General features: G+C 33.8%; 3 protein-coding genes across 8 annotated transcripts in view; 1 reads left to right on the top strand and 2 right to left on the bottom strand.

Annotated features, from left to right (window-relative positions):
* The window catches only part of LOC144967249 (kinase suppressor of Ras 2-like), a 31,017-nt gene extending 28,912 nt beyond the window's left edge, over positions 1–2,105 (bottom strand). For both annotated transcript variants that reach the window (XM_078904226.1, XM_078904227.1), the window contains exon 1: positions 1,465–2,105. In XM_078904226.1, the coding sequence (XP_078760352.1) occupies positions 1,465–1,623 (159 nt within the window). In that variant the 5' untranslated portion in view covers positions 1,624–2,105. The remainder of the gene's footprint in view (positions 1–1,464) is intronic.
* A 104-nt stretch (positions 2,106–2,209) lies between these two features.
* Positions 2,210–24,085, top strand: LOC144967247 (replication factor C subunit 5-like). 4 transcript variants are annotated; one of them, XM_078904223.1, is made up of 11 exons: positions 2,210–2,363; positions 4,010–4,161; positions 7,767–7,831; positions 8,160–8,296; positions 10,051–10,130; positions 11,337–11,410; positions 13,755–13,914; positions 15,283–15,494; positions 17,270–17,347; positions 18,390–18,444; positions 19,951–24,085. In XM_078904223.1, exons 2-11 carry the CDS (start codon positions 4,124–4,126, stop codon positions 20,048–20,050), a joined length of 999 nt encoding a protein of 332 aa, XP_078760349.1. In that variant the 5' UTR covers positions 2,210–2,363; positions 4,010–4,123; the 3' UTR covers positions 20,051–24,085. The 4 variants fall into 4 exon arrangements, with proteins under 4 accessions (XP_078760349.1, XP_078760347.1, XP_078760348.1 ...); XM_078904221.1 differs by lacking the exon at positions 2,210–2,363 and adding an exon at positions 2,370–2,486; XM_078904222.1 differs by lacking the exon at positions 2,210–2,363 and adding an exon at positions 2,391–2,520.
* Positions 20,434–27,278, bottom strand: part of LOC144967248 (uncharacterized) — a 29,830-nt gene continuing 22,985 nt past the window's right edge. The window contains exons 2-3 of one of the 2 annotated variants that reach the window (XR_013644343.1): positions 23,229–25,639; positions 20,434–22,706 (exon numbers count right to left, since the gene is read on the bottom strand). Coding sequence is in view for 1 of the 2 variants with exons in the window: in XM_078904225.1 (XP_078760351.1) it covers positions 24,918–25,639 (722 nt within the window). In the remaining variant the exon portion in view is untranslated. Of the gene's footprint in view, positions 25,640–27,278 lie in introns of both variants that reach the window. The other variant, XM_078904225.1, reaches the window with a different exon arrangement.

Raw genomic sequence — 27,278 nt, 5'->3', positions numbered from 1 at the left:
TGGTAGCGATAATGGGGAACGTTGGATGTTGTAGTGGTAGTGATGACTGTAGTAGCAATGGTAGTGATGATGCTGTGGTGGTGGTGGTTATTGTAGTCGTGTTAGTGATGGTGGTGAGGTGGTGGATGTTGTAGTAGTAGTAGTGTTTGTAGTGATGATGATGTATGGTGGTGGTGGCTGTTACAGTATTGGTAGTGATGATGTGGTTGTTGTAGTTGTAGTAGTTGTGGTTGTGATGATGATGCGGTTGGTGGTAGTAGTTGCTGTTGTGGTTGGTAGTGATGATGAGATTATTGGCATCTCAGGGGTCAGAGTAACGACAGACAATCATAAAAGTTATTTTGTTACAAGTTATTACAGGATGTTAAATGTTTTCCTTGGTGGGTCGCCACAAATTTGTCACGAAAAAATTGGGACTGGCTATAAAAGAGCTTGGGAAACACTGGCCTAACTGCCAACTTTCAAATTTTAAACAGTTTGTAAATAACCAGGAAGCTATTGACAAAAATTTGCCAATAGTCACGTGGGCTTTTCGCAACCGTTTACTAACAGGTGTGACAAACATTTCATATATAAAGAAATGAATAGAGAGTATTAATACATACTTCCAAGTCTACAAGACTGCCAGGTGTCCTGTTGGTCAGATGATTATTGCTTCATATTTTATAACCAATTGAACCGTCTCCAAATTCACACCATTTACACATAATTTTAGAACTTTTTATTGTTGATTGGCATATTAGCTTTAACTACCACCACTTCTCATTTTTCTTCACCATTTCTACTGGGTAATATTGTTGACTAGCATATAAACTTTTCATTCTTTTTTTTTTTTAAAGGTACCCTCTTAATGACTCATAATCACATATACATAAAAATTTGTTATAAAATGGGTAATTAAAAGGATAATGCTTATAATTATATATAACAATGCATCTTATTCTGATGAGAATCCAATATGCAACATGAATTATGGTCTCATGACAAATAAAAAAGTAGTTGTAAACAACACAAAATAGCAGCAAGTAAATAAAAGTGAGTGAAATTAAAATCTCACATCATTCATTTCAACAACTCAACAACAGTTTCAGACTTCTGTTCTGACATTTCTTTCACTTTCACAAGGGTTTCTAAGTTTCTATCTAATCAATTTTAATTCCTCACTCCAGAGTCGGGAAAGATTTCAAAGCAAGCTGAGAAATGGGTTGACCTGATACAAATAAATAGCGTTTGGTTGTACCACAAGAATATTATTGCCAGCATAAATCAACTAATAATCATTATAATCGCATTCACTCAATTTCACAATCAATTGAAATTGATGACTCTTGGGTCTTGACTCTGCTTCTACTTCTACTTCTAGTAGTGCTAGGCTAATGATAATAATAATGACTGATTAGAGTTTTTGCTGATGGTGACAAGTTAAGACATTAAATGTAGCGTTGAAAAAAGGCAGGTGTATACCTCTGCATCTTTTATTTCTTTTTGTGTGATTTTGTCTGTAGATGCACATTGTGTCCGAAGCTCCTCCAGATGGTCAGATGTAAACTCTATCATCGACTGGTTTGTTGTGCATGTTCTCGTCGCTTGTGCAACAGCTTTCTCAAGCTCCTCATTCGACATTTTAATGTTTCAAGATAAATCAAAATGAGCAATCATGCTTTCCCCAACTAGATACCTGTACAGTTACATATTACTCCATAACAAGCAAAATATTGGGCGTAAGTAAAAACAAAGTCTGATTATTATGATCAGTTCTCATAAATCGACATTTTAGAATATCGAAATTAACGATATATAATTTATCAAATTAGAAAATGTGTAATGACGTCAATGAGAACCTTGAACTTATAGCATCTTTTTCTACTTATCATAGATACAAAATAAAAGGCAATTTCCGATCCAATTCATGTAGATGTTCATTTAGTATTGTTCTTTTGTGAAATAAAGTTCCCTTTTCTTATAGCATCTTGTAAATTCACAATTTTTTACACATAGAGAATATCGAAAAAATATTGTTTTTATCTCTACACAATCGAAGTCTAGTATCGGTATCGACCTTATCTCCACTGTTTATGTTACTCAGCAGTAGCCATATTGAAGACGGAAGAAAATTAATCGTTTCCGATGTCTACATCTCGTGAGATTTTGTTTCCTCTACTTTCACTTTTGCATTTTCACTTTCAGTTTTACTGTTAATAGCAAAGATAACGTCATTTTATATGGAAATAATTGGTTTGCACGCTCTTTGAAAGTCGTAAAAGCGTTATTTATAAGAAAGAATATTCATCTTCTTTTAGCGCACTCATAAATGCAGTAAGACTCCCCCTAGTAACGACTGTTGATTTCCGGAAAAATCCGTAGTACGTTCTAGTTTCGCTTCCTTGATGATTGTTTTGCCGGGAAATGTTGACTGCTATGGATCAATGAAAACATAAATTCTTGTCTCTATAATTCCAACACATACTTACTCCCGTTTAATAACAGTAATCCATTTGATTTTCACTATTTGCCGAATATGTAAATGAGATGTTTTAACTTGAATGTACCTTCTCGCTTGACCTGGTCCGAATCGATCAGGTTCGAGGTCTCTCCTCAATTTCCATTTCCAGCAGTGAGAGTCTCTCTCTCTCTCTCTCTCTCTCTCTCTCTCTCTCTCTCTCTCTCTCTCTCTCTCTCTCTCTCTCTCTCTCTCTCTCGAATGTAGTCTCTTCTGAGGTGATGTTTGAATTATGAAATTGGACATGGACAATTAAATTTAAAAAAAACAAAAAACCTTTAACTTTTAACTTACAATTACAAACTCAAACTGAACTTTACAATTTTATGATGTTAATATTAGGTTAGTATTTGATTTAGACGGATATATGTGTACTTATTATGACAATGACAATGACACTGAGATAATGTAAGTTGACAATATAGGTTTGCTTCAAGTTCAAAGGGCATATAATATATTTGCATATATATATATTTTTAAATTTCACTTCTACTTGATCTGCATTGTAAACAAATTGAAAATGTTATTTTGTGAAGTTGGTGGCAGCTCCACTGACGATGTGACTTATTATAATTTTGACATTCATTAAAGTTGGCTAGGAAAGGTTTAAACAGCTTGTAGTATTAATTGATGCTTACCCTTTGTGGATAGGTTGTAAATGTAAGTTTGTAAGTCTGTCTCAAAGTAGTACTTTCCATCAGATGTAACAGATACAGCTACCAAATTACTACTTTGACTTTGTAGAAACAGAGGGGGAAAAAAGCAAACTACATTTAACTTATACTCGTGCTGGGATCGAAGCAATTGAGGTTTGCTAAAAAGAATATTTTGTCAAAAAATGAACTTTCTGCTTTTAGCTCTACCCCAGCTTCTTGTCAATTTTTGATTTTTGAAAAGTCATATCTTTTATTATTAACTTTCCTTCCTTGATGGCGTTCGTTAAAGGTCATAACTCCTTTTTATAAATGGCACAATTTTAGAAAGTGAAACATACTGAAAGCAATGCATTAGGGATCTAAAATTTAACTAGAGGAATTAATGCTATGATATACGACACAACATATAATGAGAATATATTGCCTCATATCAATATATGAAGATCAAATAGGCATATAGATGCTCCATAAGAAAATATACATTTTTTTTTTTAGAATTACAAATCAATTTTGAGTTATAATAAGGCTGAAAGAAAGTGGACATTTATCAGTGATTTATTGATCAATATTGACAGGAATTTGAATACACGGACTTTACAAATTCATAGCACAGCGACCATTGCCATTGCCTCAGTTTGTGAATGCATTGAAAATGAAAGTAGAACTCTTCTAGTTAGAAAGAGGTCTCACTGATTGATATCAGCATGAGTAACTTGAATCATCTTTAAAAAGAATGTGCAAGACACATAGGGTTTACCTACTGAACTGTTTGAATCCCTCAATTGCTTGATGTGTATAATTTTATTTATTTCTTGTTTTATTATTATTAATTTTAAAATTTTTTTTTGGTCAGAATTTGAATCTCAAGAGAGAACAGGTGGAAAGAAGATTTAAATCTGAGAGCCTACAGCAGAGTTGGTTGGAGGTTTTTTGTTGTCAGCGAAAGAGACAAGATATCAGGTGGATAATGAGTAAAGAATCACAGTCATCAAACAACCTTCCATGGTAAAATATGATTCCCTTGTCAATGGTTTTTATTAAGATGTATATCAATCAGATTTTACAAGACCTCATCGCCAAAAACAACATATGTTCCAATTTCCAATCTGCTTATCGATCAGGCCATTCAACCAGGTGCCTGGGTGGGGATCCTGACCTCCCATAGCGGGCAGGGAGGTACACACTGTGTCTTCTATCCCCTTATATCTGTTTTCCAACATGCTTTCTGTCTTTGTCTTGGAATGAGATTACTTGGTTTTGTCCTGGTCCTGGCCAGATGCCCTGGCTGAGAGGAAAACAGTCGAATGTATAGTTAGTTTTGGGAGATATTTTTTTCATTGTAAATCATCTCTTTGTTATGCACTGTATTATGCCTTCTTTATATTATATATTATGATTTGTAAAACATTTGAGTGTGTTCCTCTTAGCGGGGACCTGTGCTTGTGTCTGGATGAGACTTTTAGGTAATCTCAAACTAAGTACTTTGATAGAGTGCTTTTGGAATCTACGTCTGTTTCCTATTTGAACCAATTCCTCTTTGTCTTCCCTGATCCCTATTTGTTCCCAGTTCTCCTATGTCTTACTTTTTCTTGGGTGCTTTATTGTAATTCTAGAACTTTTTACTATCCCATTTTCATCCTTTTTACTGGCGCTGATATGACCTTAATGTGTTGCGAGCGCCGTAAAACCCTTAAAAACAAAACAAAAACAAACAACCGGGTGCACAACGACATCGTCAGGTACCTTGATCATAAGGAGAATGTATTGCTGATTCTTCTCGACCTAAGCACTGCATTTGACACTGTGCATTACGGAATTCTACTGCATCGACTACAACACTGTTTTGGGATAAAAGGCACGGTATTAAATTGGTTTTCCGGTTATCTGTTCAAACATATACAGAAGATTTCAGTAAACGGCACTCTGTCCAAACCAACTGTGTTCAATTACGGTGTCCCTCAAGGATCTGTGTGAGGCCCATACCTCTTCACAATGTACATTGATCCTTTGAGCAATGTGTTGGTGATTCATGGTGTCAAACATCATATTTATGCAGATGACACACAATTTTATTGTCAAATGTCTTTGAACGATTGTGAATCTGTTAAAAGTACTCTATCAGACTTAGTACAAAAAATCAGCGAACAATCTCAAGTTTAATGACGACAAGACCGAACTCATTGTGTTCGTGAAAAAAGGCAATACTGTCATCTTGTATTTAGATAAATTTTTGGAACTGCTCAAAATTATATCAAAATATCCACTATTCACTCGTTGGACACCTGCGGAACCTTATTGATGAAGACGCATGCGGAACCTTATCGATGAAGATGCATACAAAATTCTAATTCACTCACTGATTGCCTCTAGACGACTATTGCAGCTCCCTCCTCTACGGGTTGCCAAACAGCTTGATTGCAAGACTGCAGCTACTCCAAAATAAAGCTGCTCGTATTGTTACCAAATAAAAAATGTCCAATCACATCACTCCAGTCTTGCAGTCATTGCATTGGCTTCCTGTGAAGAAGCCGATTGCTTACAAACTTGCCTGTTACTATTTCAAGTACATTCATGGCACTGCTCCCCACTACTCGTCATCTCTACTTTCTATCTACGATCCGAATCGCTCTTTCTGCACATCTACTTCCTTGTACTTGAACCGTTTGATTTCTAAGTCAAATTTTTCACATTACGCATATTCTGCTCCTTCTATGTGGATGCTCTTTCAGCGGACACCAGATACCGTAATTCTCTGTCCTCCTTTGAGGACAGAGTATTTCCATTCAGTTTTCTGTGAGTGATTTTATTGCTTTTGTTGAATGATATATATGAACGCATGTGCATATATGTATAAGCGCTTCTGAGCCCGTTTGGTGGAAAGGGGCGCTATAGAATTTACGCATTATTATTATTGTTATTATTATTATTATTATTATTATTATTATTATTATTATTATTATTATTATTATTATTATTATTATTATTATTATTATTATTATTATTATTACTATTACCTGAATGTCTACATTTTGTTTCATTTTTAGGCAATCAAAGCAATATTTTAGTGACATAATGCACCACAGATGCAGTGATGCCTGATCTAATGAAAACTTTAAAAGTCCCCTTTGTTTTCTATTTGACTCTACTACCTCTCATTCAAAATGATTCTTAACCAAACACCTCGGCTAATACAAATAGACCTGTAAATTCTCAGTCAATTAACTGAAATTAGTCAATTTGTCAAATTCAAATATTTAAAAAAAGGAAAGAAAGAAAGAAAGAAATTAAAATAAAAAAAGAATTCACAAATCGTAGTCGAATGACCGTAAAGTAATTAGGAGTGTTCCACAGCGCTACGCGTAGCTCATGGGGACCGTTTATATTAACGATGTATATATTGCCAAGACTAAGCGACGCTTTTTATAAAAGGGGTGTCTGAACACATCCCTGGGTATTTTCACACATCCTTCGTTAAATTATTTTTTCACTTTCCAAACCTGTCGTGATCCCAACTGTAGCCATTTATAACTGAGCCACCGAGCGATAAATTTCACTGTTTCATCTAAGCCAAAATTGACCACATTTACCTGGCGAGTCTCAAAGTATGATAAAGTAAATTGCGAATGTTATGTAGACACCTTCAAATCGAAAGTTAGGATAGATTGCTACAAGCACATTTCGATTGCCTCACGTTGTAAACAAACTGGTTGACCGTTTCTTCACTGATTGGGTACCTGATTATAAGGAACAATGGTAAGTAGCCTAATTAATTCCCGTGCAAATCAGGACGTTTTCTGCCATTGTTTTGCTCAAGCCCAAGTGAGCTTGCTGTTTTGAGGCGATTTACCTTCATTTCGATTCTTTGAATTTTTCCGCTACCTACGCCTGCCGAAGTTTCTTCTTGATAATTTACTTCTTCTTAATAATTCAGTGTATTGGCCAGAAGTCATATTTATATAAGTTTTTTTTTTCTGTCATTTACTGATTGAAAATCAAGTTTGCTCATTGCTACATTATTCTAATGTTCTCACAATGGCTTAGCTGTTCGTGGATCGCAATTCAGACTTGTCGAGCATCGATAAAGATGTGAGGAATAAATTCAATAGGTCATGGCTAGAAGTTAAAGATGATAATGGTGATTATTTTTCTGACTATGTCAAAAAAATTCCAGAGGCAGGAATATGATTTTGATGAAGTCATCTTTACCTATATGAATGACATGCTTATTTAGCATTCCTTCTACATCAAATTATGGCAGACATACTTCCAGTTAGAAATAACACCCACTATTTTAATGTATTGTATTTATCACTCTCCTCTCCAATGATGCCCTTATTTTTAAAAAAATAATTGAATCTTCAGTTTGTCGAAGAGTTTCAGTCAATTTTTATAGAGCTCATTTACAGGTCTATACAAAGTAATTGAAACTGCAAAGAGCATGCTGAGGAGAGAAAAGTCTGGCATTAATAAACAAAAATCTTGCATTGTTTTCCAACTCAGGGGGTGGGGGGGGGGCTCAGATCTTTTGATTTATTTATTTATATATATATATTTTATTTTTTTTAAGGTTCTGATGAATTGTTGTTTTTTTTTATGTGTATATTTCTTAGGGTGGAAAAGTATCGACCCAAGCAGCTTGATGATCTTATTTCACATAAAGACATCATTACAACAAGTGGGTATTTGTTGAGTTTATGATATTAAAAAATTGAGTTTTAATTGCTAAAGTGGTTTTCTTTTCGATAATATGTTAAATGCAAGGAATGATATTTAAAATGTATCATATCTTCAAAATTTTCTTGAAGTTTGAATCGAGGAAAGATATATCGAATTATTTCTTTTATTTTTATCCATTGAAATTTTAAGGACAATGATTATATCACATTTGTAATCATATTTATGCTTTGGTAAATTTTGATTTACAATATTTATTAAAAATTTGTTAAGTTATATTTGTCCCATTAACATTTTGAATGGATTTATTAATTTGTTATTGATACCAGTTGGCAAGTTTGTAGAAGAAGACCGTCTGCCTCATCTTTTATTCTACGGTCCACCTGGAACTGGTAAAACAAGTACAATTTTGGCTGTAGCCAAGCAGCTCTATTCGCCTAAAGAATTCACATCCATGGTATTAGAGGTAGGAGAAAATCAAATTTATTTATTGATTGTTGTTTGTTTTTTTCTTGTTTAGTTCCCCTCTAAATTTCAAACATGCAGACAACAGCTTGACAGTGAAAATGCACTTGCCAAAAAAGGATGTATCATTTATTTCTGATCATTCTCAGGCATATTGAAATTTTGTGATAAGCAATGTGTTCTCCACTTTAAAATGACATGTCTTGCAGAACTCTCTTGATGATCATCACTTCCATTGGACTCCCTTGCTTGTATTTTTCTCTTTATTTGTCCCTTTTCATCAATGTCCCCACAGTGACTTACATTGTTGATCAACTACACTCGCAAGTTTCTTATATTGCTGTATGTACATACAAATTCTATTTTATTAATTATGCACTGATTCTGAATTAAGAAATAAAGAATATTTCGATACTTCGAGTGCATCTTTATGAGATATTCTTTTAAAAACCAACAAAGGCGTTTTTATATCGTATTGTTTAATCGTATCCTATTGTTTAAGAGCTAATAGGTTCTAAAAATTTTTTAATGCTCTAAAATATAGTTATATTGTAGTATTTATCCCACTTATTTATAAGCAAAATAGAAGTAAACTAAAACGTAAGTGGTTTTACAATACTTGATCATAGTTGACACTCAAAGAACCCTTTACATTTCTGAGGACTGTTGTCAAAATTTTAAGACTCATAAAATTAGAGACACAAGAATAACATTAAGAGTGGAGGTCTATATGGTAATGTAGCTACTTTTACTTGAACATAGAACCACTCAAACATGCAATATAATTCTACATTGTTACATATTAAAAAGAAACGCTTTGAGATGGTTTTTAAAGAATTCTGCATCATTACTATCTCTGATATATCGTGGAAGGGAGTTCCAGATAAGGGGTGCCATTCAAATGCATGCTCGCCAATTTTGCGAGTCATTTTTGGCTTTACAAGTATGTGATTATCAGACTTTGATCTCTGATTTCTAGATGGGACGTGGAATTTAAACATGTCATTAATGTATCCAGGACAATCAGAGTGCAGTGATTTAAAAACAAATAGTATAGATCTTCTTATATTCTGTGCATTTCTCAATGGGAAGCCAGTGGGGAGTTCTCTTAGCAAGCCCGATGCAGATTGATCTCCTCTACAATGACCACAGCCTCCATTCGCATTGAACAGACATGATAACACATCTTAGATTGTCTCCCTTACAAGACAGATGGAAAGAGCAACAGTTAACTCTTGTGTTTAAAATTGAAACAAAATGACGGCCATCCCACCAGAGCAACTAGACCTACAATTACATTCCTGTTGTCTAAGGTTAATCCACTCAAAAACACTCAAACAGCAATCTGAAAACTCAAACATCTTCAAGTTTTCATTTGTACACCGCACTATTACGCTTTTCCTGAAACTTATGTGAACACAGACACCTTCAAGCGAAGATTATCAGAATGCTTCAATCTAAACTCTAGCAATACAAATACTCACAATCTAATCAACTTTAATTAGCATTCAGTTTAGTAATCTTTATCCTAAAAAGCTCAGACTGAGATGGATTGGTAAAGAAAAGGGGGGGGGGGGTATGTTACATAAAAGCAAATATAACAACAAGCTTGCCAATTCCCATTTCTTAGAAGAAATGTATTTTGTGTACCTAATCCTTTCCTCGCTTAGGGATGAAATTACTTTTTTATGTAATCTAATCTGAAGTTATCTTTGCAACACACTGTGTTAAGATGATATTTTATAACATTTTCAGCTCAATGCATCTGATGACAGGGGTATTGGAATTGTCAGAGGAGAAATTTTAAGTTTTGCAAGTACCAGGACACTGTTCAAGTAAGATTTTTAACAACGCCATTCTCTTATTCATCTTTGTTGTTGTATTTATTGTGTTTTGTTGATAAAGGGGAAACCTGAAACGTCCACATATCTGTTTTCATTTATTGAATTGAAGCTTCCATTCAATATACTTTTGTTATTCATTATCTAGACACGAATTATGAAGTCTGAAACATTAAGGGCCATGACTTACCTGTCATCTTGTTGCTCTTTTATTGACCATACCATGGGGATGCACAGAGCAGCTACTCAATCATTGTGGATAGGTTCTAAAAATTATGGTGTATTATTATTATTATTATTATTATTATTATTATTATTATTATTATTATTATTGTTATTGAGTTATTGCCCTTTGCAAATTTAGTATCAATATTGTATCTACATGAAATGTACACTGAATTACATATAAATACTTCTATTATGTTTTATGAATACGTTTTATTTGTATCTTAGTTTAGTACACATGTGCATTGACGTCATAGCAAATAAAATACAGTCTGTAGATATGTATATTTCTGTACTGCCATGTTAAACGGCACTATCTCTGTGATATATGATTTGTAGAGTTTGCAATAAATAATCTTTTTGATTGGCCACCAATAGTCTTCCCTGTCATTCTTGGTATGCACTGGCTGTGATGCATAACAACTGTTATGCCGAAAATATTGCTTAAGCACTCATTGTCTAATTCCTTGCTGATCTTTAAAATAATAGTGTTGTTAGTTGGGTTCTTATTTTGGAACAGAAATAAATAGGAATGGATTAAAATACATGGAGATACCTGCCCCTAAAATAACAATGTTTCATCAGAATTGATTCAATGTCTCAAAAGTTGTTCACTTAACCTTGACTTACAATCGGAGTAAAACTTGATGTTTTTAGATTTGTGGAGATTTATGAAAAATGGGAATTTCCCAATTTTACAAAGGTTGCTCGTGATTTAAAGTCAACAGACCCACTGTCCGCTAAATTTCTAGATCTAAATAGGTGCTTTTTCAAGACAAAAAAAAAATGGCATACGTCAGAGTGAAACGTTTTCTACTCTTATTCAAAGCACAACTAGTTCCATGTTTTAAAAATGTTATTTTGTAACTTTTAGTTAAACATAATTAAAACTCATAGGCTCAGAGTGTTGTTCTTTTTTTCCCTTAGGACAAAATTGCCATGTAATCAATTTTCTATTTTTATTTTTGGTTTCAGTAAAGGTTTCAAGTTGATTATCCTTGATGAAGCAGATGCTATGACTAAAGATGCTCAGAATGCTCTTCGTAGGGGTAAGAAAACATTTCCATATTTACAGTGCAAACTGTTTCTCGGATATTCCTTTTAATACAGGTTCAGACTATCTTTTTCGTATTGCAGACCCAGTTCTGTATATGCTCACCACCACCAGGCTGAAGTGATAGGAAAAATACAAAGTGTTGTAGAAATTAGTTAACATAATATACCTTTTCAAGTTGATTCAACCAATATCTGCTCTCCCCTTCCTTATTCTGCCTTTTTGTCCAAGTACAAGTTACCAGCATGTTTGGCAATGAATGAGACAATAGCTAGGGAGACTGTCATCATATTTACAGTTCAGAATTGTGCATAGCAAAGTCATAATTTTGGGATGTGACCTTTAAAATTGTCGTAAAATTTACTTTGATCCATTTGTCAACTAACAAATGTACATTAAAAAGTACAATCAAACTTGTGTCCACAGACACCTGTGTATGGCGGAGAGCTGTTTATAAACACTTGACAGTCCTACAATGTTTTTTTTTTTCTCTCCTTATTCATTATGTATGGCGGACAGTGTCAGGAGGTTTACCAACCCTTATGACTCAATCCAGTTTACCAGCCCTGAACACCATCGTGAGATCTAAACCCTATGTTTTTATATCTTTTCTTATCAAAGGCTAACTAGGATAATATGTGACCAACCTATTCAAAACAGTATTTTGTTGGGATGAATAACAATAGACATATAAATAAAATTCCCTTTATTCGTCCCACAAGGGAAATTTGTCTTAAGGGAATCAAGGGAATAACCCAGGCATCAGTCGTAGTGCAGCGCTGTAAAATGAGCTAGGACAAGATGACTTCCTCAAGGCCACATAGCGCAGCAGGTATTCAAACTCAGTACCTTTCAAGTACGAGGCAAAGACCGCTGCCCTATAATAGGACCCTGAAAAGTGAATTTAGAAATGAAATAATGAGAAGTACGAACAATACAATGATTACAAGAAATAATATTTATTCTTCACCACAACGAATAGAAAATAACTCCGTGTCATGTTTGTGTTTATAAATTCAATTTCCAGCACCTAGTTCATCCCGACCTAATACCCCTTTGAGACGTGGGTCATGTATGTCCTTTCAATGCCTGACACGATATTGAAACAAACTTAATAAATCTCATTTGTTTTTGGTGAATTCAACTCTCATGAATGAATGGGCAACAAACACATCAAGTGAAATGAAAATATCGTCTTGTGGGTGATTCAATCGTTTTTTCTTCTCTGTTCGTGTATTGTTTTCACCTAATACTAATACTCCTACTGGGGGTCCCGATAGTTCAGTTGGTGGAGCACTCATTTCATATGCAAAGGGACAAAGAACGATTGAGTTCAGATTTTTTTTTTGTTCCATCTCCCTGTCTACCCTGCAGTGGATGGGTAGCTTGGTCTGTTAGATCTGGTGGAAAGTACTTTGCGATAGACTAGTGTCTTATCTAAAGGATAGAAAGCAATTGCTGTTGTCCGTTCCACACTATAGAAACCAGGATAAACTCCAGCTTAATGGCTCTGACGGACTATTACTTTATTATCCCTACTGACTACACTTTGATTGTTGGCATTTAACAACGTACGTACTGAATGATTTACTTTCAGGACAATGAGTTTTTTTGGGGTTGTCTTATAATGGAAAGTTTGACCCGATGATGTATTGAGTGTATTTTGAATCTTTGAGATGTTTTTTTTCTTTCTTTTTTCTTATATTTAATCTATTTTATTTTATTTTATTTATTTAATTATTTATTTATTTGTCACGGTTTCTGGATTTGTTAGACACCATTGACAACATTTTCAAATAAGACATAAAAAGAGAAAATCACAAAAAGAAGAAGAAGAAAAAAATGAGGCAAATATATAAAAAAATATTTTTTTTGAAAATAACTTCAAAATTATGATATTAACAAGTCATATCAAGAAATGGGGAAAAAATGAATAAAGAAAGAAATGTAATGGGAAAATAAGAATAAAGAAAGAAATGTAATGGGCAAATAAGAATAAAGAAAGAAATGTAATGGGCAAATAACTGCCCAAAAGCTGGCAATCAACTCTGGTAATGTGTCGTGACACTTTTATTGCTTTTTATTTTTAAAAAATAATTAAATTAAATGACAGTTTATTGGTCATCTACGCAAGAATGACAGCTGTATAAGGTGGATATTTGGACCAAGAATGGTTGGTGTTTGCCTTACCCAGGTTTGACTGGTATAAGTTTGTTTTGATATAAATCATTTGAATTCTATTGATGGGTTAGGTTATTAATAAGAAGAGTGGAGAAGAGTAAGTGTAATGATTTTTTTTTCTTCAAAAGTCTAAAGCACTTCTCTACTTTTTCCTGCAGTCATTGAGAAGTTTACAGAAAATGTTCGATTTTGCATCATCTGCAACTACCTGTCAAAAATCATCCCAGCCCTGCAATCAAGGTGTACGAGATTTCGTTTTGGGCCCCTAAAACAAGAACAGATGGTTCCCAGACTGGAGCATGTCATAGCTGAAGAGGGGTATGCGTTTGTTTTAATCCAAAACTACAGTAGTGTTAACTGTGTTCCCCGGTTCTATGAGTATAACTTCTAATTAAGAAAGAAATATGTTTTCTCTATATTTTATGGTTTCAGAGACATTAAAATTTTATGACTAGCTTGCATTATGTATTTCTCAACATAATTTTTTTTTGTACCCTGCTTAAATTTTACAAATGAAATGAAAAATTGTTTGGTCTTTTTGTATTGTAGTGTCAAACGTTTCATATTGTGATGATAATCTATTCATTTATTGAGTATATTTGCTGGTGCTTCAATATGCTTTACATTGAACATTTTTTTTAATTTTTAGAAAATGTCTTAGTAAAGAAAATGTATGTCATCTATCCATTAATTTTTCTGTTTGTTATTGGCCTTTGTTAGATTTTATTTTGTCTTTTTGAAAATATGAGGACGGCTCTTTAATGTCTTTTTTATTTAGTCATACTAAATGATTCTACTAAGATAATGAAGAAGTCCCGGTAAATTTCTAAATCATTTAGATTAAAAAACCATGATGATGAAAAAACTTAAATGATCACCTTTCAAAACATCATAAATTTATCTTTTGAGTTTGTAAATGAAGCAACTGAAAATATTAATTTTTAACTATAGACAAAAGAGTTATGCACAAACACTGACCATCAAACAACTAGCAACAAATACAAACACCTACGAAAAGAATTTTTGATACAAACTGTACATGACTGGATACTCCCTAACATAATAACATTCGTTCAAAATCAAAGATTCAAAACTTTAGAATATAGATCAATACATGATCACAATTAAAGCCACTCGGTCGTTTTATGTAATTCATCATGTTGTATTTTTACTTCGGTTTTATATGACATTATATGGAACTTGGAAGACAGTTACTTTACCAGAATTTGCTCAAGCTTGAGATATGTTGGGGAGAATTTTCTAGACATAAATACATACAAAAGACTTTTGGAATAAAATTGATGTTTGTTAAGCTCAGATGATGATAAACTATCACATTAATTTCATATAATATCCGTTTTATTTTTCCAGTCTTGATCAAAATGAGCATTTATTTCTACTGAATTTTGCTTATAAATCTGGATAAATTTAGAATACCAGAAATGGAATTTCTACAACTCCATGTTTTTATATCTCCATCCTTAGTTATGCCTATTTTAAAAGTTATTAATCTGATCAATGTAGATAGAAAAAGGCAAAGCCATTCCAGTTTTCATTCAGCTTTAAGTAAAGATTACTATTGCAATTGTATAATCGTTGTTAAAGTAAGACATTCATCTGGCGTTAACTTTACTTTGTAATACTGATTGAATCATCTCATATAATTTTTTTTCCTTTATCCTCAAGCGTTCAAGTTACAAATGATGGAATGAAAGCCCTAGTAACACTTGCAAATGGAGATATGAGGAAATCTCTAAACATCCTTCAGAGTACGTCAATGGCATTTGATGAAGTCAATGAAAACAATGTATACACCTGTGTTGGACACCCTTTACGCAAAGACATTGAGAACATCGTCAACTGGGTCCTGAATGAAGATTTTGTTACAGCTTACAACAGTATCCTTTCTTAAGTCAAAAGGAAAAAAAGAAAGATATTTACCATGATCAGTAATATACAATTTTTGAACTGGTTTGCAGCACTGAATTCTTGATTTCACACAACCGTGGGAGTGCCATGCATCAAGACCAAGTGTCAAAGACCAGAACAAGTTCAAAACTATTTTATTACACCTGCCATTTAAAAATACAAATCCACAAAGGTTACTTTGAAGTAATAATCTGACTGAAATTAGTTATTTCTTTGAACGTCTAAATACAGTAGTAGGTCAAAAACAAGTGACATAATTATTGGGCATCTAATGAATAGAAAGTATTCAATGATTACTCCCCTTAGCTTGCCGTCTGCAATCTATCACCCAAAAGCTCACTTGCTAAAAAAAAGTAGTACCTTATTGCTATCAAGTCTCTAAGGTATTCGATACAAAATTTGTCAGTCACAAACATCAAAATGGACAAAGCTCACCTCTACCCTGCCTGCATTCTTTACAGGGTTCCTACAAATTCTGGAAACTGGGAAAAGATCAGGAGTTTGATAATTGTCTTCCCAGGTCGGGAATTAGAGTCAGTAATTCCCTCATTTAGGTACATGGGTCTGGAAATGGTCGAGAATTTGTATAGATCTCTCATATGTTTCCCTAATCTGTTAACATTGTTTTTAATTACTTGCTTGCCCTCATTACCATTGTACTACACATATGCCTCGGTTTGTGAGCAAAGCAAACTCAGCAGACTACTTCATAGTCATCAGCCCTTGTCCTTTTAACGTACCACAGGGGGCTGGGAAAAGTGAGTTAAAAATCCTATCACCACCACCACCACCACCACCACCACCACATAGTCATCAGCCCTCGTCCTTTTAACGGACCACAGGGGGCTGGGAAAAGTGAGTTAAAAATCCTACCACCACCACCACCACATAGTCATCAGCCCTTGTCCTTTTAACGGACCACAGGGGGCTGGGAAAAGTGAGTTAAAAATCCTACCACCACCACCACCACCACATAGTCATCAGCCCTCGTCCTTTTAACGGACCACAGGGGGCTGGGAAAAGTGAATTAAAAATCCTACCACCACCACCACCACATAGTCATCATCACTTCTGCCACCACCACTACATCATCATCGCTATCACCATTGCTAAAATCACTTTCACCACTACTACAAGCACTGCCACCACCATTCGGTCAACATCACTACCACCACTACTGAAACTGCCACCTCTACTTCATCATCATCATCATCGTCATCATCATCATCATCATCACTACAACCACTACAGATTTAAAAGTCCTACCATGACAAGTACAAACACCACCACCACATCAGCATCACAACCTCCTCAACCACATCGTCATCACTACCAATGCTACAACAACCTCTTCCACTAAATTATCACTACCACCACTACGACAAGCACCACCACCACCACTACATTGTCATCATCACGACCAGCACCTCATCATCATCAGCTTTAAAGTGTCACTAATGGATTAAGTCAATGGAGCATTACAATGAACAATGTTACAATAGAGAACGACTCAGAATTATTAACGTTTCAAAGAAACAAAAATGTCTTTGTCCATATTATCTGAGGTTTTTTTTCCTTTTTTCTTGGAAAACGTTGAATTAACTCGAGAATTTGTTGATTGTTTTTACGATATTATCAATTTTATGTGTAACTTCTGAAATGCAAATCATAATCTGATGAGACTAACAAGTCATTGCTATCTAATTTTTTAAAAGAATTGTTATTGACCTTGACAGTGATTCAGACACTATGAACTTAAAATCTTTAAAGGGTCTCGCCTTAGGAGACATCCTCACTGAAGTACACGCTTATATCCATAGGAGTACGTATCATTGATTTTTCTTTCTTTGTCTATTTGGCAGTATTTTGGGTTTTACTCATTTGGACGATTTCATTTTATTTTTAATATATTGGTGTCACTATATAAGATTACTATATTTTTTGTCAATTTTTTTTTTTAATTACATCCTTTTCGCAGCCATATTAGACGACATGGCATAGGCATTCCATTAAGATGTATAGATAATCTATTGAACAAATGTCTGATGTCAACAGGAAACACCCATGTTGTATAAAGTAAACAAATTGGGGGGTTAAATGTCTAGCCCAAAGGAAATAAACAAAATTGTCCGAGGTGAAACTCGAACCTGGTACTTTTTGGGTGGGGTTCTTGACCTTCCATAGTGGGCAGGGAGTTCACTTACTCTGTCTTTTATACCCCAACATCTGTTTTCCAACTTGATTATTGCCTTTGCCTTGGAATGAGATTACTTGGTTTCTTCCTTTCCCTTGTCGGAGTTCTTGGCTGGGAGTGAAGCAGTTAAATGTATAGGAGACGATATATTTTTTTTCCTTGTAAATCATCTTTCTGTTATTGTTGTTCTGAATATATTTGAGAGCATTTCTCATTGAAGATCCTGTGCTTGAGGCTAGATGAGACTTTTAGGCGATCTTAAACTATGCACAATGATAATATGCTCTTGGAATGTACACCTGTTCCCTTTTTGTACCATTCCATTTTTGTCTTACTTTTCTTGTGTGCTATTAATTGTTAATCTATAATTTTTTACTGTCCCATTTTCTTCCTTTTTACTGGCGCTGAAATGACCTAGATGTGTTGCAAGCGCTGTAAAACCCTTAAAAACAAACAAACAAACCTGGTACTGTCAGGGTCACAGTGCCTTGCCTTCATCTCACCCTCACATTTTTTTCAAAGATTATGATAAATTATGTCTTTAAGAAAATGAACAACTTCTCCCATATTTATTGACTCAATGAAAATGATTGATAAATTATATTTAAGCCTTTTTTTATTATGTATTAGAGAAACTCATTTACACTTTCGATCTTTATTTTGTTTACAGTTGATCTGCCCCTGCATATAAGGATGACTCTTTTGGAAAAGATGGCAGATGTTGAGTAAGTCTGAAATGATGTATATGTTTTTAATCGTTTTTACACATATTCTAAACTTATTTTAAAGTGGCAAAGGGATTGGGTTGGTTTGTTTTATTTTTTGTATTTTTGTTTTGTTTTTGTTTTTTTTTGTTGTTAATTTTTTTTTTTTTTTTTTTTGGGGGGGGGGGGGTTGTTTTTTTTTTTTTTTTAATGAGTCAAGCGGCTGCTTACCTATCATATATGTTTATGTCTTAGGATGAATAGCACCTAATTTTTAAAGCTTAATGCCTTCTAGAGATCATCAGAGATAAATTGGTCCCATGTTCACAACAAATGTGATCTAAGCTATTTGATATCACTAGAAAAATCAGGTTATTATATTTTTCACACTTTTGAATCATTTTGGCTCAGTTGGAAATTATAAAGGATTATAGGAAATCCTTGTTGTGATCACCTGAGTCAAAGGAGAGTTCATTTATGACATCCCAAGTCTGGCTGTAGCATTAAAAAGGTGTTTTGGTTTTGGTTAAGGCGGCAATTGGGGGAAAAGAACCATTAGGTTTTACTGTACTAAAGCTAATTATTTTTGGTAACTGGCTTTTATGGCCATTCTGTGGCAGAAAGTAATTTTTAGTACTTTCCTTTACAAACTGTTTTAATCTGATTGCACTCTGAAGGGGTACCTTGTAATTTATTATACTACAGTTAGATTGGGATAAACCCCTCCCTGGGCCATATGGCACTGAAATACTTTTTTATAGATGGTTACTACAAAAGATGGAATATCTTCAACGTTTTTGTCATGGAACAAAAAGAGAGAAATCGGTGATTGATTCTTAATATTTATGGACAAAACTGAAAATTAGAAGAAAATATTTTGATAGGTCATACTAATGACCAAACATAAAACGGAGTTCAGTGAAATCTACTCACTGAATGAATCATCTAAATCTGAAAATGTGAATATGAAACTGTGCCAGACAAAATTGAAACGAAAATACAAGAAAAAAAATTCAGCTTGCCTCAACTGGATGATTTCGGGTCCAACAGGCTACCATTACACCACAGAGGGTCCTTGACAATTGGAATGACTTAATGCTTATTATAAAGGTATCCGTTGGCACATTATAAACTCATGTTCTGCACAGTTACAATGAAACATTGAACAGGTAAAGATTAGGATGAAGACAAGGGAATATGCTCCATTTTGCACATTATTGTGAAAATGTGAAAGTGAAAAATTTGGGAGCAGGCACTGATGTTAGATTAAAATCTGAAGAGGTTTTATGAAACAGTGTAGGACAAATCAAAATGTTAGAAAAAGAAAACATCCCTGAAGATCTCTGGTCTACTGATTGCTGGTCAGACAATTTACCAGTACACATAGAACCAGGGCTCAGATAGGAAGCTAAGCCACATTTTTGTGAAAAGTGAATCATAGTTTTGGGCAGAAGATGGCAGTGTGTATATGAGTGCTGCTAACCTTTCCTCTATACTTACATGTCCAAAATATGTTTCTTCTTTCAGGTATCGTTTAGCATCTGGTACAAGTGAAAAGATACAGCTGAGTTCTTTGATTGGCGCTTTCCAAATTGCTAGAGACCTGATTGCAAAAGAAGCTGTCTGACGCATTCATTCTCCAGCATTGTGTATTTGATTAGATTACATAGCTTACATGCTATTTGTCCCTCATGTAATTATGATAATGCTTGCAAATAAATTTTGTTTCAACTCATTTTAGAGTCTTAAATTCATCTTTATATATGATTGCCTTTAGCATGTTTTGTTCTTTTTTTCTTTCGGTTTCCTTTTGAGTGAGGCATGGAAGGTACTGTTTCGATTTATTTTTTTGGGGACAGAGACAACGTTGTCACTGATCAGGAAGTCATTTTAATTTTTCGATATGGTTAGAAAATGTGTGTAAATAGCCTTTTCCAAGGACCCAACTTTGCACCCCTCTTAACAAGAATCGAAACTGAGTCTATGAAAAATTAATCTTGGCTTTGAATATTTAACATTTTTAAAAAAATGATTTATTCGCATAAAAAATTGAAAAAAGAGCAATTTATCAACAACAGATCAATTGCAATTTGAAGCAGGCACATCGGTGTATTTAAGTATATTTACTATGGCAACATAAAAGTACCAAGTACACATCATACAGTCAATTTATTCTTCCATCTCATTCACTTCACACTTGCTAAAATATAATCAAGATAATTACTATTATTTCAAAAATGAGGCTTAACAAATAAAAATCTGAAAGAACTCTAAAGTGCAACCAGTGGTCCGATAGCCATATTTTGCTGAATCTGAGCTATCTTTGAACACTGTTGCCAATAGTAATGTTTATCATTAAATTACTGAATTGTTTTTAATGCTTTTGTTGAATTGCGGTTCCCTGGATTGCTCAGTGTATCAGTTTGATTTAAGAGAGTCAATTCAGTTGTAACTACCAATTTACTATCGAAAATGGATCTAAAAAGATACTTTGTATAAGTGTTATGCTCTTAATTTTTGTTTTATCTGTCTGGTTCCACATTTACTGTTTTGAAAACTATCTACTTTTATCCTTTACACAAGTCATAATCATAAAAGTTGTGTGAGAAATTTGTTATCTCAAGTTTTGCTGTTATTAAAAAAAAAAAATTAATTTAATTAATGCCCTTATGTCCTTTATTCAAACATTGAAATGATTTTAAAAAATCAATTAAAAAAAAAAAGTTTCTTTCCGATACTCATTGTGTAGCGATGTATGTAAGAATCAATTTAATATACACTGTGCAAATAACAAATGATTTCAGTAGTTATGCAATGTGAAAAAGACTTCATAATTTGATCTTTCTCTCATCCCTCAATGTCTTTATTAGAATAAATACAATTAAAAATTACTACCCTGATTCATTATCAGTTTCATGCGCAAAAAAAAAACAATATATATTGAAAAATAAAATAAGAATAAGAGACAAATGAACACAGAATGAGAAGTCAACTTTTTAAACAACAGCACTTCCATGATTCATCATAATGAAATGGACAATGTTCTAAACCTTATACCCTTATCATATACAATATAAAAATAATATTTTAAGTCCCCTATTTATCTAAACATTACATGTGGTTGATACATCAAGATATAACTACATAGGGTGAATCAATGGTCTATAGTTTACGAGCCTTTATCCTGGATTGAAAAAACAAAACCTAATGTCCTCATTTTCTTCTTCTTCTTCTTTTTTTGTTGTTTGTTTGTTTTTGTTTTGTTTTTTTTTTGTTATCCCATTGAAAAATTTGATTCAGGACAAAAAAGAAAGAAAAGACCAATAAATAGCCCTGCTCAGGCATTAGCTGCATGGAGAATTGAGGAATGAGGACTAAGTTTATTGATTAAGAAAAAACAAAAAAAAAAAAAAAAAATGATAATCAGAGCCCTAACTTGGGTTTTATCAATGATAATTTAATGCCTCATCCTGGGATGCCCTTTCTCTGGCTAACACCTGAAAATCGGCTTTATGAAATTTTCCAGCTGACCTTGTTCGGTATTGGGTGAGTTGATTTTTTACAAGATGAAAGCATTGGTCTCTCAAAAGCAACAGTTAAGCTGGCTTTGTATCATTTTCTATGATTTAAGGTGATACCATTTGATGAAGAAAAGCTTTGCACAAATTTTTTTTCATATATGGCCTTAGGAGCAAAATTTTCAGGCTCTTTTGATTTTAGTAAAGGGGCATCCCTGCTTATCTATTGGTCACCACAATCGGACATATTTCGTGATTACGAACTTTAAGTATCATATTATGTTTAGGGGTTGAGACAGATTTATAAAAAAACAACGATCCGATTCAAATAAGTAAGCTTATAAAAATATAGTATTAATAGTACCAGGCTTTTAAAATTTAACAACAACAAAATATGTTCAGCGAATCACAACCCAACAATCATAAAAATTGTTTAGTGACAAAATTTTGCAGGGCATTTTAGATGAAAGTGTTTAAAATATACAACTTGCTGGAACATTCATTTCATAAATTCGTATCATCTATTTTTCAATACCATTTTATTTTGAATCGAGCATTAAAAATTTTGAACATTGGTATTGAAGATACAATTTGAACAAAAAAAAAAAATTAATCCATGATCAGTGATTTTCAATGACCCAATAATATATTCTTTGTGCCATTTCAACACATCTGAAAATTGAATAGGCGAACAAATTATTAATGTTCTAATGTACAAAGAGTAATGGAGAGAGATAATTTAAATATTGATTTAAAACACTTTGACTGGGTGGGGATCCTGACCTCCCATAGCGGGCAGGGGGGTACATACTATCCCCTTATATCTTATCCAACAAGCTTTCTGTCTTTTTCTTGGAATGAGATTACTTGTTTTTTTCCGGGCCCTCGCCGGAGTCCTGGCTGAGAGGGAAACAGTCAAATGCATAGTTATTGTTTTGGGAGATGATATTTTTTTCCTTGTAAATCATCTCTCTGTTATGTATTATTATATTGGTTATTTTTAATGTATAATGTAAGCATTTGAGTGTATTCCTCTTTGTTGGATTTTGTGCTTGTGTCCGGATGAGACATAGGTGATCTCAAACTAAGTACATTGGTGGTATGCTCTTGGAATCTACATCTGATCCCTATTTGTTCCCATTCCCCTTTGTCTTACTTTCTCTTGGGTGCTTTAATTGTAATTCTAGAACTTTTTACTATCCCATTTTCTTCCTTTTTACTGGCGCTGATATAACCTAAATGTGTTGCAAGCGCCGTAAAACCCTTAAAAACAAACAAACAAAACACTTTGAAATGTTCTTTAGGTTTGGAGTTCCACTCTTCAAGGGTAAAAGAACAATGACTATCTCGTCCTATTGCAAATAGATTTGGAAATTAAGAAGTCCAACTAAATTGCACAAAACTCAAAACTAAATCTTTCAAGTATTACTAATACTAACAACCCCAGACAGGGTTTTTATCTGTGTGATCACTATAAACAATTCTAATCATTTCTTACAAAATATGTAAATACGCAGAGGCTTTGCAATCAGATCAAGAGTCACAAACTTATTATTCAATAATGAGTGTCTATGATGAGGACTGATATTGGAATCCCATTTTGAATGAAATAAAAATGCCCCTTAAATATCGGTCACAGGTATGTACGATTTGAAGATATTAAGGGATGATTAATATTGAATTATATTAGTTTTAATAATATGCGTGATGCAACTTATTGATAACTATTTTTGTTGTGCACGCACATGCACTTCAAATTCAATTAATGCAATCAATCTCAAAATGAAAAGAAATATGTGATTTTTTCTTTTTGATTTATTATATTTGCTTTTTTACTTCTTGTCACAAGTCATTTAATCCCTTTTGTAAGCACTAAATCAGTTATAGCAAAGTTATGGGAACAGGAAAACTTTTATTAAACTCAGATTGAGGAAGACTGCAATAAAAAGATTTAATATACATATTCCCATTGTAACCATTGCATACCTGTCTACCTTTACGGATCATCCGTAATCGAAATTTGATGATAATTACTACAGAAATTGAAGAAATATTACAGTTACAGATTTTGATTTCATAACAATTTTGTCGCAGTGATAGCGAAAATAATTTTATTTTTCTTAAGTCAGCGCAATTTTTTAAAGTAAAGAGAAAAATAAATTCTCTTAAAATTTCCTTAAAGTTCTTAAGGCTATCGCTCATTTCCACGCCCAGGATAGCTAAGTCGATCGCTCACCCGTAATGTTAGTCGTCAACAACAAAGTTTATTTTTCATATAGAAGGTTGTATGTAGCATTTTTTTTTTCTGGGTTAGTTTAGTATTACTGAAATTTTACCATTTATTACTGATTAATTTTGTTGTAACTGTCAAGTAGGCAGGTATGTCGTTTTAGGGTGCAATCAAGAAGTGATGTAGACTATACTATCATCAAATTTGTACTTTACCCATATGACCATCAGTTACAATTTAAGAGATTGGTATTGGTATGAATAATGCTTAAATTAGGACTAAAATGATGAGGCACGTTGCAATTAACCAGTTAACTTCCATACTCTGGAAAGACACGTACAAAATTTGGCCAGAAAACTCGTCCCTCAAATATTGTTTGATTTAAATGACCCTTATCTTGGCAATAACTCTCTAACCTGGGACCTGGCAAGGTAATTATGTGTGTTTTTCTAGAGTATGGCACTTAACTGGTTAAAGAAGTGATTTTTCTTATTTAACAGCAGTATTATTCGTCCTCCCAACAATCATCAATTTGCAAGTGCATGAGTTGAATTAAATGTACAATAAATACAGAGCACTCTGAATAAATCGACAATAAAGTGGAGGTTATTTTCACTTTGTGACTTATTTAACTTATTGGTCAATAGTTGGCTCAACAAAGTTTCTAGTTTGAACTCTTATTCAAATTCAGATGCAACTGTAACAATATCACAGATATCCTAATCCTAACATCATGATGACTAGTGTCAACATTCCACCATTGCAGTTGACATAAGACCCTGACTCTGAGACCCTCGCAAAGATCTCATTGGGCTGAAATCGACAGTTGCATAGGAAGTCCCAGCACCTGTAGCAGCAGCAGCAGCAGCCCCTTTAATCATATCAAATGTCATGTTATCATCGTTATTCAGTTGGAAAGATGAATTTGTTATAGAGTAATTCAATGCCCAGCTCAATCCTTTAGCTTGTGCTGCTGCCAAGTAACGTTTTCTCCTGTTCATTTTGTAAATCCGTATTCTCTCTCTTTCTTCTTCTGAATCATCCAACACATTGTCCCATCTCAAACTTTCGTTGGCTGCACTATGTGTTGATGTTACCGCTGATGCTCCTGACCTTGTATCACTAGACGATTGTTCTTTTGTAGCAGCCGGTGCAGACCTTGATATTGATTTGTCTTTCCCATTTTTGGGCTGTTTACTAAGTTTAGTGGCATTACCTTGTCTAGTCTTATTACTGGTTTTCGAACTCTGTTTCTGTTGAAGGTTGAATGAGTTCAATTTTTGAGCTAAAGAGTTCACTGTTGTGGGATCGGTTTTGTAAATATCAGATGCATTTTGGAGGTTAGATGTCGGTGAATCTCCATTTTTAGACGAGTCTTGACCGTTGTTGTTTCTGTGGGGAGGTGAATTTTTGGTCTTTGTGAGACTGGGTAGTCTCATTATACCAGTAGAATCTGCTAGCTCTGGTTCTGAAAATACAAAAGGATAAAATAACATTAATAAAATCTATCATAATATTAATATTATCCAAATATCTGTCTTGGTCAATGATTTTATTAAAATGCTGCTTGAAGTTCGAAGAACTAGATAACAATAGGAAATTGAATGGAAGCTTCAGTTTAATAAACGAAAATAGATAAAGTGGACATTACGGGTTTGCCCTTTATGAAAAAAAAAACAACATGACGAATGAAACTGTAAAGACGAATGAGAGATTTGAGAATGGAGTTGTTAAGGTGAATATTATTTATTCGCCATTCTCGCATCTCTTATTCATCTTTAGCTTTAGTGTTTCATTCATCATGTTTTGTTGATAATGGAAAAACTCGGAACGTCCACATGATCTGTTTGATTTATTGAATTGAATCTTTCATTCAATTTCCTATTGTTATTAATTTCAATGACTTTATTAAAATCAATCACATGCACAAAGACATACTTATACACATTCACACTGAAAGGCAGGAGACAAAGCTCACTTGGAAAGTGGGCCTGGGCTGAAGATCTATTTGTTGTAAAATTATATATATATATATATATATATATATATATATATATATATATATATATATATATATATATATATATATATAATATATATATATATATAAATGTTTAAAACTTTGATTTTTTGTACAGCAGCACAATATGCACTAAACATGCTCATAGCGCTTTACAAGGGGTACCAAGTCAACAACACTTAAAATGTAGGACGAGACAGGACGCCTGTTAGGGGATACCGTCAACTGGGGTGACTTTGCCTCTCAGGGTGACTTGGCTTTTCATCAAAAGAAATAACTGTTACAAATCTAAATACAATGTAATTTGTCCAAATCTATAGAGGCAAAGTCACCCCAGGTGACGGTATTACAATTTTTTATCCGACGGAGACAATGTTGCATTTGAGTACGGTGAGATAATGTGAGTAAGAGCCTTTTCCAAGGACTCAACTATGCACTGCTCAGAGTGGGGCTCGAACCCAGGACCTTCCGATCATAAGGTGACTGTCATACCACTAGACCACATAGCCGCACCTTGTAGAATCAGCGATGTAAAAAAAAAAAAAAGGGAGGGGTGGGAGAATATAAAAAGCAGGAAGCTGATTGTCATAAAATACAGTGGAATCCGCATAAAGTCAACTTCTGCTTAAAGTTAGCTATTCTTGTTGATCCTAAATTTCTGTTCTTTATCTAAGTGCTAATGGGTTAAGTCGCCCAAGATAAAGATCTAAACAAGTTTGTATCATAGGTGCCACACAAAGCAAGAAAGAAGAATACAAGATTTAAAAAAGACAATCCCAAAAATACAGTTGACTTGGACTGGGAATCGAACCTCAGACCCCAGTTGAAGTCGACAGATTTTTTTGGGATGCATGTTTTTTTTTCTTCTTGTATTCTTCTTTCTTGCTTTGTCTGGCACCTTTCATAAACACTTGTTCATATCTTTATCTTACACCGGTGCCCGCTCCTTAATTTCTTACAGTTTGATAAAGTAACCCAATCTTTCTGCTCCAATAGTTTTGGCTTAATCAAGATTCCGTTGTAAGATAGAATCCAGAAGACTTTATGACATAACCATGAGATCAAATGGTATAACTTGCTCCTCTAT

Source organism: Berghia stephanieae, chromosome 3, assembly GCF_034508935.2.
Source record: "Berghia stephanieae isolate SIO BIC M18660-M18661 chromosome 3, UCSD_Bste_1.3, whole genome shotgun sequence".
NCBI classification, from domain to species: domain Eukaryota; kingdom Metazoa; phylum Mollusca; class Gastropoda; order Nudibranchia; family Aeolidiidae; genus Berghia; species Berghia stephanieae.
Note: the sequence above shows the minus strand (reverse complement) of the source record. Positions and strands in the feature narration are given on the sequence as shown.